Source organism: Prinia subflava, chromosome 1 (genome assembly GCF_021018805.1).
Source record: "Prinia subflava isolate CZ2003 ecotype Zambia chromosome 1, Cam_Psub_1.2, whole genome shotgun sequence".
NCBI lineage: Eukaryota > Metazoa > Chordata > Aves > Passeriformes > Cisticolidae > Prinia > Prinia subflava.
The window spans coordinates 4,311,713-4,324,978 of record NC_086247.1 but is presented as its reverse complement, the minus strand read 5'-3'; the positions used below and the strand labels follow the sequence as shown (position 1 = coordinate 4,324,978).

The 13,266-nt window shown below is 38.4% G+C and overlaps 1 protein-coding gene across 3 annotated transcripts in view; it reads right to left on the bottom strand.

Moving 5' to 3' along the window:
* Positions 1 to 13,266, bottom strand: part of TRAPPC9 (trafficking protein particle complex subunit 9) — a 455,571-nt gene that overhangs the window by 391,675 nt on the left and 50,630 nt on the right. For all 3 annotated transcript variants that reach the window (XM_063407939.1, XM_063407850.1, XM_063408027.1), the window contains 2 exons: positions 8,819 to 8,904; positions 1,492 to 1,618 (listed from right to left, as the gene is read on the bottom strand). In XM_063407939.1, coding sequence (XP_063264009.1) covers positions 1,492 to 1,618; positions 8,819 to 8,904 — 213 coding nt within the window. The remainder of the gene's footprint in view (positions 1 to 1,491; positions 1,619 to 8,818; positions 8,905 to 13,266) is intronic.

The following is a 13,266-nucleotide window of genomic DNA, read 5'->3' as shown; positions in this document are numbered from 1 at the left end:
TTGTCAGTGTATCTGATACCCAAACCACCACCTCCCCTACAGGAAAATCTTCTCAGGACACATAATATGTACAGGACTTTCAAACCCCTGAAATGGCAACATTTATAAGTACCTGACAATGTACAAACAACACATGTTCACCTCTGCATCCGTGGCATGTAAAATAAAAGAAATTGTAAAGAGCCTCCGATTTCTGCAATGCATTACAGTAACTTCTGTATTTATTTATGATCTTATTTACAAGATCAACATCACAAGTCATAGCACGGACACCATTTCATCCCTCATCACCAAATTCAGTGGTGCACACAAAACATGTCAACCTTCAACACACATTCCCTATTTCCTCAGAAAAATGTTTATAGGAAAGAATCTCAGCTGTATCCAGGAGGATAAAAGAATCTTAAAGGAAATTATTAATAGAAAAAGTATGCATGCATAAACAAAGAAACCTGCCACGAAAGACCATAATTTCTGAAAGTTCAGCTTAGTGGAAAAATACCTCTCCACTGATTCCTTACCAGACAATATTTATGAGTTATATCTGAAGGAAAAATTGATACATTGACACAAAAAGCTGCCAAGTACAGAAATCAACTCCTCTACTTGCAGTACATTTTTAGTATGTGGAACTCAAAGGAGACAACTACAGTACAAATGTTCTGAATGCTTTGATGCTTTTCTGTATTTACTGAAATAGTTTCTGGGGGGGAAAAAAATCACATGAAAATTTGTTTTATGAGCAGACACAAAAGCACTTAAGAAAAACTCAGTGAGAAGAGAGTTTCTTCAAGTTCAAAGCCATCTTCTTTTAGTGATTAGCTTTACTAAAATGGTTCTTATCCTGTATCCTAACTTTGCATTCCAGGAAGACATTTAAAAATGTGATTTGGTAAGATGATTCACTCCTACTACATGTTGAATCCATCCTCTCCACATATGCCTCCTTTTCTAGGTCTGCTAGCCTTTTGTAAAAGCTCTTTAATTTTCTTCCTTACTACAAACACAGTTTTATTTAGGCTTATTAATGAAATGATATCTTGACTGCAACAGGCCGTACACCCTGGCTAAATTGTTTCCACGGAAGCAATCTGCAAAAATTTCTGTAATCTTACATGAACACGATTAATTAAGGAAAAAAAACCTGCAAGATTATCTTCTGCATTCTCAAGAAAAAAAGTTCTCAAGTAATCCTCCTCAGAAGCTTTCCAAATGAAAGCATTAATAAAGGGGAGCTGGAGTTCATTATCCTCGTCCTCTCACACATGAGATGCTCCAAGAATGTGCTCGTTACTGCAACCAAGTGATTCATCAGGCTGCTTTTAATGAAGCCTGGTACAGGGAACAGATCCCCTGTTTTTCTTCTTGCTTTTACTCACTGAGGAGAATTTAGGGTGGTGAACACACACGTGGCAAACAAAGCTGTGCAGCCCCCAGAGGGGTAAAACTCAGGTTGTTCTGCCCACAAAGAGGGAGTGGAGCCCCCCTTACCATTGACAGTGATCTGCCCTGTGGTCTGGGGAACCCCCACCAGAGTGACGGGATAGAGCCCGGATTCCGCAGGCAGCGAAAGGGCAGCAGGCAGAGATTCGAATTCTACTCCAGTTGTCAAGAGACCCTGAAAAAACACATTACACACATAAATCCAGTTATGATATACACTTACATTTTTATGCTACATACTTGTATTTTAATCCCGTGCGTTACATCAGCCAAACTTTTATGATTTATTCTGATTTACTCATCGCGGTTATTCTGGGGTTTAAGTTGCAGTGACTGCAGCGTGCATCCAGAATTACAGCAGGATTTGTATTCAACATGAAAACACATTTCAGGAACTGAGCTGGGAATGATGTATGAAAAACTAAGAAAAATTTACACCCAAGCACAGTAAAAAACTCACAGATATCATCTGCATGGTGCTGTTTTTTACCTACATTGAATTGTACCTGTGACTTTAACTTGAATATTTGATAGATTTTGCACAGTGGAAATCAAACATCAATAACAGATCTTGCTTAGCTTCAATTACCTGCCCAAAATATGTTTTCTAAGAGGAAAAAGAAATTGTGTTTACAGATAACAGAGCAAGTCTAGCTTAACCATCCAACCTAAACATTTCATTGAGCTGGAATAATGCATTTATTTTGCTGAACTGATCCTCTCAAGCCTAAATGCCTGCAGTTACTACCTTAGTGTCAGAGAAATCTTTTAGCATCCTAAATTTAAAACATGGGACAAAACAAGAAATAAAGCAGAAAAAAATCATTGAAGAAATTTCTGAACACAGCATTACTTAGCAGAATGGGGCTTTTCTTTAAGCTTGGCTAATGAATTGAAGATGCTTGAGCACAGAATATGCTGTTTAAAGTAAATTTGGTCTTGGAAAGCATATAAATCCAAGTTACCAGTTGTTTTTCTATGCACATATTTATTTTTATTTTTGAATAAAGATGATACACAGAGATCTCCATCAATAAAAGCAGAGAGTACAACTGGATTAAATCTCAGCTCCATGTGGATGCTTCATGAGAACTGAGAATCCTCTTAAAGAGGAACATACTACCTTTGTGAAGAGAGATGAAAAAACTCACTGTTTGAGCCACAGAAAAACAAGTAACATATTCAAAATCTGTACAATCTTTGTTCTAGCAATTACTTCTCTGTAGACTTGACACTCTTGAGACAACATCTAATTCACCCAAAATTACTCTGGCTTTGTGGAAAGCTGCATTTGAGAACTCTGTCCTTGAGATTGTACAAAATTCCATTTCACCATTTTACTTGAGTTGTAAGTAAATACTCTGTCACACTCTCCTTTCTACTGGATTTTCATTTTCCTCCCATTTCCCATGGAGACTTCAGCTGTCAGAAACAATCCACAAAACACAAGTAAAACTTAATTTTGTCTTTCTAGATATTCACACAGTGTATCAGAGCACTGACACTTGTTGATTCCCACATTAATCCTTCCAATGGGATTCACCCCACATAAATGGGATGAACATTCTGTCTTTAACACTGATGTAGCCTCAATTTTCACCACAATTCTGCTGCTTTTGCTTTGGCTGAAGCAAATCGTAGAACACAAACAAAAGGTGACCCCATACACTCTCCAGAACTCACTTTTAAAGCTGGTATAGAAGGCTTTTAAACTTTACTTTAGTCTCAAAACCACTGATCTATCACTTGCCCTAATATTCAAATACATTTGAATTATTCAGGATTCATCTCAACTAAAAACTTTCATCCAAGGACTTAAAGTCCTGTAAAATCAGTGATAAAAACCCCACAGACTCTCCAATGTCTTGTCTACTATCAGCTGTAGCAAATGTAAATAAACAAAACTGACAGGGACCCCTAAATATTCTCTGATCTGTAATGCAAATCTTGAAAGCAAAGGGATTTTTTAGAGAATAAACACAATGTAAATGCCAAAACACCTGCACTAAGCACACAATATGCCTGGACTAGAAATTGAAGAGCTTCAAGTGCACTGATACCAAAACAAGAAAGCAGCAGTCAATTCCCCCACTTTCAGAGTTCTACTGTGAGTAAAACTTCCAAGTTATGAAAACTAAAGACCATACAGAAAGCATTAAAACTCATTGAAATGGGAAAAAAAATCAATATAAAAATCAACTAGACTTCAGACTTCCAGACATAAACTGCAATCAAGATACTTACCCTTAAAACTTAGGCCACACCAGTGAGTTTTAAAAGACAGTGACATATCTTAGAATGTCTGACAGACAATTTCAAGATTGCAATTTGCTGAATGGGACAATTCTGCAATATTTGCCCAACACTGCCCTCTGGTGCCTAAAGTTTTGCAGTTTAGCAGTGAAAACCTAATCAAGGCTGAAGTACTCTCACACTCATTAATGAAAATATTTCAGCCACACCACCAAAAGTAGGGAAATGTGTTAGATTTCTTTTCCTGATAGTTTTATACATTATTTCAAGGAGTTATACTTAGTTATCATTTAGTCACCACTCGGTAATCATTTCTCTTTCTGACCCTATAAGAAAAGATCATCCAAGGTTTCCTCCAGGGAATACATGAGTCACACACACAAAAAATGTTTACATTTCTTTGTGTTCTTATAAAACAATTTAAATTGTCTTAGAGTGAATATATGCATGCTTCTATCACAGCATGTCTTTCAATCACTTCAAATCTCATTTTAGTTTTAGAGGAACAAAACAACTTGCATGTAAATGGCAGCATTTGGGGATGCTGTTAAAATAACATGAGTATGTAACTGCTTTTTTTAGGCTTTACTTACCAATCCCAAAATGCAATCATTCTTTTTTAAAGCGACATGACCTTCAAAGTTAGTTTCCATGCTGAACATACTTGTATACCATGTTGTCAGCTACTTTACACAAAAACTGTCAAATATTTATTTTAAAGGAAATTTTCCCTACTATTTCTGATATGGTTATTTTAGGCAGACCTAGAAAAGCACCAAACACAACCATTTTTATTCTTTTTCCTCCTTCACCTTTCTGTGTACATTCTTGACTAATACAGTCTTCACTAAATGTAGTACAGCAGTAAGTAAATATTCTCTCAAGAGGCAGCAACAGCAAGAGATGTGAACTCAGGAAAGAGCAGTTCATGGAAACAATTTAAACCATCATAAGCAAAGTTGTGAGACTGATTGTAAGTTCAGATTTACCAAGATTTTAGATGCTCTTTTTAAACATTAACACAGAGCTCTTGACTAATAGCCCAGTTTTGAAGTTTAAAAAAAAAAGCAATGGCCATTCTTAATGCAACATTAATCAAAATACCACACTTGATTGTGTCCAATTTATACAGGTCCCAAACAGAAGGAGAACTACAGAACAAATACTTAATTCTTGAATAATGACTAAGTATTATAAATTACAATATTCTCATGGGTTAGGGTAGCATTTTTTCATTTCTTGATATTTATTTATTAAATACAGTTTACATTGTCTGTAGATCTTGTTGCTTACTTGGAACCATGGTTGTATTTTCCACAGGAAGAGCAGAGAAAATCCTTTCCCTCAATACATAACATTACCTCAAAATTTCTCAGCTTTATTTCATTTTGCTTGTAATAGGAAATTTATTTAATAATCTTTGTTTTAATAATAAACAAAGGCGAAAAAGTAGTTAAAATCTTAGAGAACTTAACATTTTACATGAATCTTCATATGTATTTTAGTAGTAGATCTTGCTAGACTGTACTGTGCTTTGCTGCTTTAAGCATTTGTCTCAAGATATAAAATAAATCCACTGGAGAATTTTTTGGATTTTTTTGAACGCCTGAAACGTGAAGATCATTTTTTCCTGCATAGAAAACTGCAGCAATGGCAGGAACTGCAGAACAAACTGCAAAAGGGCTGGAGGCCATCACTCACATACCTGAAGAAGTCTGTAAGGAAATTAGTATTTTTGGCAGAAAAAACCATGTGGTGGCATTTATTTACAGCTGAATATCCCATTTCCAGGTGAGCTGGACCCACCAGCAGCATGGCAATTTCTGTCTGATGCATTGTTCTGGTTGGCCTTGTTTTTGTCTCTCAGTCTGCTGATTTTGGCACCTGCTTAATTTTATTAAAGGATTTGTTCTGATCAACCCCAAGAGCTCTCCTCCTTCACTTTATTGACTCATACAATTGTGGGAGCTAATCAGTGCTCCATGATTGAACATTTTAATTTGTCATTTTACAAACTCTACTGCACCTTTCACTGGATCAGCCTTCTAACTGTATGGACAAAACAGAAACATGAAATAGAAAAGGACAGAATAGGAACACAGAAATGGGGCAGGAATGAAGAACAGATACCTGATCAGAGTCCCAAATCAGGAATATTCATGACAGGAAATTAACAGTAAAACAACAAGGATAGGCCAAGATCCTTCAGAACAATAAAATAACAAAGAAAATCAATTGTTCGGGGTTTATCATCGGAGCAACACTAAATCAAAGTCTTGTGTCCACAGTCTCATATCAAGGCTGGAAATTCAATGCCTTTTACTTAAGCACACCTCAATTAACCTACATGGACTCAGCATTAATACTTCAATTAATGAAAAAGCTCGGGAAGCCTTTCCATGGGGAATCATTCTCCTTAACAACCTGTGCTCAATACTAAGTTGTTTACCATCACAACAGAAATTCAACAAACAGAAAGACACAGTTAGAAAAGTACCATGGCAAAAGCTTGGATTTAACATGAAATGAGTAATACATCAGAACAACAAATCTAAATTTAAGGGAAAGGGGGAAATGTTAAAAAATAACTAAGACTGTAGATTTCAGTGTAGTTACATATTGGTGAATTGTGGACCATGGAAAGGACAGAGAAAAAATAAACCAGGCAATGGAGAACTCAATGACAACTGGACACAAGCCTGAATGAGCAGTCATCCTGCAAAGGTGAGGTGCTGGGTCAGACAGGAGGAAAAAAGCTGTGGGATAAACAAGCTGAAACTGCCACTAAATGACAGAAAAGGATATACTTGCTATGAAACTGAGTCTGTGAGAGTAAATAATCTGAAATAATGTGATGGGTGATGAGGAATCCGTCAAGAAAAGGGTACAGGGACTGCAGGCACGAGTAATGTTAATAATAAAACACAGCATTTTAAAATATTAACCAGCACTCTGAATTATTAAAATGAAAACAGAAGAGTTTATTCTTATGATAAAGTAATACTTATTCCCATATTCCGGAAAGTTCATAGATGAGACTGGAAAATCAACAGCTTGGGCTAGGAAGAAAGGGTAGAGGTCATCTTGTTTAGCCCAGTGTTCACAACAAGGGTAACTCTGGTGGTAATTTAGGTTTTTCACATCCTGTTCACTCAAGTTTTAAAGATTTCTAAAGATGAAGGTCTCAGGTTTTCTCTGGACAACCAGTCCCAGTGTCTGATCCCCTCATGCCTGGGAAAGGGAGTTTTTCTTGGGGAGGGCAGTTTCCCCTGGCTGCAGCACGTTCCCCAGCTCTCATCCTTACGCTGGGCACCTCTGGCAAGAGCCCAGCTCTGGTTTTGCTGCACTTTCCCATTTGGGGATTGAGCAGAGCACTGGGAATTACCCCAGTATTCTTCTCCTCTCCACACTGAACAGATGTCAGTGTTTTTTGTCATGTGGGGAGCTCCACACCGGCCTCGGTTCCAAAGAAATTGTCTCCAAATCAAGGGGAACAAGCACTTTCCTCAACTTGCTGCTGTCCTGATAAACATAAATCTACCAAAATCAACCAACTTCCAGGAGTGAGCCCACATTAGTGAAGAGCAGAATTTCTCAAAGCACTGACTAAAGAGTTCCATTAATCACTTCAATGATTTGCATCTGGTTGGCAAATTAACTCCTCTTGGGCTTACCACTGGAACTGGAATTCAGGGTTAATTCTAAAACAGAATTTTATCACTACAACAGTAAAGAGAAGTAGTGATGCTACTACAATTCATTTGCTCAGGGAATGGATGTGGTGCAGATCTACACAAATAACTGCACTCCAAGTTCTTGAGTGCATGTAAGCTCTTAGAAGAGACTTCCACATTAAGAAATTTTCCAGGTTTTTTTAAATATATAACAACATCATTATTTACATAATACAAGTTAGACTGTAAATCAAAATGTTCTTAATCAATTAGTTCCCACAGAATTCATTACTTAATTCTGATGTGCAGCTTTACAACTACTTTTTCTATTAATGCTTAAAAAAATTGAATACTTCTGTGAGGGTGAGAGAAAATGCTGCTGGAGAAAGCAACATGTTAGCTTCAAAGAATTAATTTTATTGTGCTATAAAAACAAAATCCTTGGGCATGTTCACTTTCCATGGAAAAACACTTTATTATTTGTGGTTTATTATCAGTCATTTAGGTCAACTCGTTTGACTAGACACTGAAGTAGACATATCAATAAAAACAAAACCCAAACAAAAATCATGAGCAAATAAATGTATGATGATTCAATTACCTTGACAGAACAAAAGGCTCTAGGAGATGTGATTTCTATTTAAAGCAATATTAAAGATAAAAATATTTAACATAAAGGAAAGTGCTGGATTAGGACTGAGTGGATATTAAGTTGATCTGGTAATTACAGAACTTTCAACCTTTAAATGGATAACAATTTAAAAAATCCTGTTAGTTGGAATAAAGAAAGAAAAAAAACCCACTATTTCCCTTTCTTTCAGGAACACTGCAAGCAGCCAACTGAAGTAGTAGAGAGCTTGGGCTTGATCCTTCCAACCTCACATATTTCTCCAGTGGTTTAACCTTTTTTTACTCTCTTCTGATCATCTGACATTATTGTTTTTTCAAATAACATAAATCACTGGGAACAACAAATCCACGAGCTGAAGTTTTTATTAAAACCCAAAGCTTTTCAGGCCTAACTATTTTAGTTCATCAGGTTTTTCAATTGTGGTCAAAATGGGAATTTGAAAAGCAAGGATGAATGTGGAATTTTAAACTACAGTAGCAAGTGTACAATAATTATTAGGTTTCAGGATATAATTATTACTTGAAAACCAGTCTCTGTAGATCATGTAGCAGGAGTTCTACTCAATGCAGAAATGTACAAAACTGATTTATGGGTCAGTCCCAGTAAAGCATTTAAACACTCTGAGTGGCAGAGATTTTTTTTTCAATATTTCATTACCAAAAATATGAAAAAAATTGACAACACCACTTTGTTAAACTGAGGTTATACTGGCTTAAACCGTCTTTTAAAAATATTTATACAAAACCATATTTGAAAGTCCAAATGAGATTCTTCTACAGAAAAACAGCAGAAAGAGAAGATTTAGAAAGATTCATACCATGTTTTCTACTCGGAGCTCAAAAGGCATAGGATTGTACACCATCAACTGAACTTCACACACATCTCCCTGGACCCACTGGAAGTCTGCAAGGAATAATCACAGAATTATGGAGGAATTACTTAATCATAGGGTTACAAAAAACCTGCAGCTGTCAGATTGCTATAATGCTTAATATCTCTATAATCTTCACAGCCCAGGTCCTACTCAAGGGCATTGTGTGACACAAGCTGTAAATCCCCAGCAAAGCAGTAGGTTAAGGGACTGGAAACATTCATTAACACAGCAATAGTGCTCTAAAGACCCAGTGCTTCATTGGCAAAATTAACTCAGGCATCAGTTCAAAACACTACCTCAACTCATCCTTCATGTTCAACACTTAAAGGTTTCCATACTTGGAGTTATGTAGAGAACACATGGCCTTGATATTGGAGACTTGGCTAAGAATCAGCCAGGTAAGAAATGAACACAGGACAAAGAAGGAAATTGCAAGTCCTCATACAGACACAGCTGATTATATGGAGCAAATAAAGAGACAGTGAAGTAAAGTGGGCTATGTAAAAAGAGGTACTTGCAGTTTACATCTTAGCACAAGAGACAGGCTCAACTTTAAAGATACTTCACTCTGCCAATTTTAGTATTTTTTATAATTTAAGGAGGTGAGGCTGGACTAGCAGAAGGTGTCCCTGCCCATGGTAGGGGAGGTTGAAACTGGATGGATCTTTAAGGTCCCATCCAACCCAAACCATTCTGTAATTCTATGGTTCTGTGGGAGATTATGGAGGTCAGCAGCAGAGATGCAAATTTTGAGTAATTGTTCAATGCAGAAAGATTATTTTATATCAGCATCTCATAACCTTTTCAACCCTCAAATTTGTGTCTACCTTCCACATTTCTCACAGTGAACCCCATGCACCTGAAGTTGAGACTTTAAACTGACTGTGGCAAGATTCTCCCTGCAAGCTGAGGCTCTGCAATCCAAGTAAACAAAAGATGGTTTAATTACATTTGTTAAATAAATTGTGATTATAAGCTAAATTATAGCATATATGGATTAGTTCTAACTAGTTTACCCAATGATTTTAACATCCAGTGCTAACAGTTTTTTACTAGGATATTAGGAAATGTCCAGTAAAAAACCCTGGATTATCAATATTAAGACTTTAATGCATAGTTGAAGCAATCTGTACTCTAATTGTACATTCACAATCATTTACTATCTGATTACATTTTGCAAGCAATATTAGAGAGCTCAAGGGAGATGTACTTAATGCAAATGTTTAACTCCAATTAATGCTGGTGGAAATTAAACACATACATCCACAGATGTTAATGGGTTGTATTACCGTGAAACCTGAAAAGCAAAACTACTGATTAAAACAAAACGTTCAACTTCACAGTGGTATGAGATGTTCTCTACATTTCATATTTAATTGCTTAATAGGGTCCATCATGTCTCATGCATTCTGCAGCCCCCAAAACAGCCAGAGACTGCTCTGCACAGGTACAGAGTTAACCATTCTGGTTTACTACAGCAGCAGAGGCATCTGCAGTAACACAGCAGCACTGCAGTGCTGAATCTCCACATCCTAACCACTACCACTCTGAAATGTCTGTTCTGAAAGCACAACCATCCAGCAGGGCTCTCCAGGCACAGGGCTCTCCCACCACGTCTCACTTATGCCAATGATGTCAAACCCCTGGGAGTGGGCCAAAGCTCCCAGCTTGTGTTTGCCCCTCATGCTGTGTGCATCAGTGTAGAAACATTTCAGGTGTGGTACCTTGTGGCCAACACCTGGTGAAGCAGATTGAGGGATCCCACCAGGATCCTCAAGGTTTGGCACAAAATCTCATTGCTCACCACTGGGGAGGCCTGGTTTTATTCCCTTTCCCCCTTCCAAGCTATTCAAAGCTCTGTCAGCGAGCCCCACTGCTCCTGTGCTAGAACTCCTTTTCCTGTCTGGGAAAGGCTCATCCCATCAGGTGTCAGCAGGCCAGGTGTTGATAGATCATCTCATGGTCAAAAACCCCACTTTTTTTCCACTGACACCATCCTCAGAGCCAATATCAACCCAGGAGAGCTGCCTGTTCCTATCAATATCATTCCTTGCCACTGGAAGGATCAAAGAAATCACTCCCTGTGCTCCTGATCCCTCCACCCACTGTCCCAGGGTGTTGAAGTCTCTTTTGGTTTCCCTCTGACTTCTCTTTGTTGTTTTGCTGCTGCCAGTCTGAACAACCAACAGCAGACAGTAATGAGGGTCTTTCTAGACTGGAATTTTCTGGTATTGTCCCTTACCTGAGCCCCTGGGAGACAGCAGGGTCAGAGCTGCACGTGGGGCCCTCTGCTCCCCTTAGAAGGGAGGGAGTGTCCCATGAGAACCACCCCTCTTTTCCTGCTCACAGGGGAGGCTGTGATGCAGGCTCCAGGTGCTGTTGCTTTAGGAGGCCCCTCTGTCCCAGAAGGACCCTCAGCCACCTCATCAGTTGTTTGGTCTCCTCACTGCAGAGCCTCACCCCTGTTGTAGAAGGTGCCAATCCTATTTCTGCCATTCTGAGGAGGAGGAGGAACCTTCCTCCTGGTACCTACAGTGCCCTGGTTCCATCCTTCACCTGTAACACACCCCTGACAGTCCCTTGACCCCTTACCCTGCTGGGTGCTGGGTCCATCTGCTTCTCCACTGCAGACAGAGTGGAGATCATTCCACTCCACCCTGTGCTTGGTGGGCACAGCCGTGTCCAAAGACACAGACACACTGGAGAGCATCCAAAGGTGAGCAGGGACTGCAGAACCCACCAGGTGAGGAAGGAGTAAAGGAGTGAGATGTCCTCTCTGGGGTGAAGAGAAGGCAGGGAAGGAGTAGAGGAGTGAGACGTCCTCTCTGGGGTGAAGAGAAGGTGAGGAAGGAGTAGAGGAGTGAGATGTCCTCTCTGGGGTGAAGAGAAGGCAGGGAAGGAGTAAAGGAGTGAGATGTCCTCTCTGGGGTGAAGAGAAGGCAGGGAAGGAGTAAAGGAGTGAGATGTCCTCTCTGGGGTGAAGAGAAGGCCCAGGGGCAACATCATCACAGCATCCCAGTACTTAAAGGGCTGCATAAAGAGGACAGAAGCTTTTTCCTCACAAGGAGCCACAGGAACAAGACCAAGGGTAACAGACACCAGTTGCACTAAAACAGGTTTTATATTCTTACTATTTTTTTGTTGTTGTTTCAGTAAGAACAGTGATTCAGTGGAACAACCTCCCCAGGGACATGGTGGAGTCTGAATCCATGGAGGTTTTTGAGATGAGATTGAAATCCCCTGTGAAAAATGTGCCAGGGCAGTGCTACAGAATTGTTTCCTTGGGGGAAAAGGTTTTGAAGGGAAAGGTAAAATAAGCTGTAATTGTATCAGCTACTACAGATATGACAGAGCTGCTGGATTTACTAACAACTATTTTATATATTCTTGCTGCTTTAGACTATCAGCACTCAAAACCAGCAAAACACTTCATGTCAAAAATCAGTAGGTTTATTTTTTACAACTATGCTATTAAAGCAATTTAACTAGAATATAATTATCCCTGTTATTGTTTCCAATCAGAAAAGCTTATCAAGTTGAAAGCTGAAAACATTTCAAGACTTTCTAAATGGGTTTTGTTTCCCTTTGGTTTGTCAGCAGTGCTTGATTTCCTTTGCTGTAAAACAATAATTGAACCAAAATATGGAGTACTATCTCCATGTAAGAAAAACAGTTTGTTATTGTTGTTTTTAATTGATGTTAAATACATGCCATTAAAATACTCTCATTGAATTCGAAGTTAATAAATTTCTCAGCTTCTTTCAAAGGAAGTATCTGCTTTTGTTTTGTATTTTCTTTTGTTCGCTAAACTTTGAAACATTAGAGGCTTTTAGCAGTGACTGCAATGTTTATATACTTCAAAAGACAAATGCTGTACAGGATCAGAAGCAATCAGACATCTCCTTAGGCTAAATAAAAACCTAAAAGAAGAAAGTTCACTGTAAAATGTAAATCTCCTACAGTACACAAAGCACCGAAACAAATCCTAACCAGTTCAAAAATGTAAGTTCCTTTTGTATTCATCAAGGAATGAGAATATTGCATTATACAATTGTGTGACAAAATGAAAAAAACCCACAATACAGTGGGTTTTTCCTTTCTTTGTCCAATATTGAATCTCTTATAGCTAAGAGATTCAATATTGAAAATTTAATAGTAATCAAACTTTCACAGCCCACCTATGCTGGAAAGAGGAAACCACACAGACACTCTTGGAAAACTGGCCCTGCATGCCAGGCACAGGCCAGATGAACAAGGAGCCAAGTGATTTAAGATAAAACATCCTGTAAATTTCTGAAGTTTTTACAATCAGTTCTGCTCCACAGTCACACAAGTCTTTTTTGTGCTGATATTGATGCCTCTGGTAGAAATTATCAGGCACATGATACACA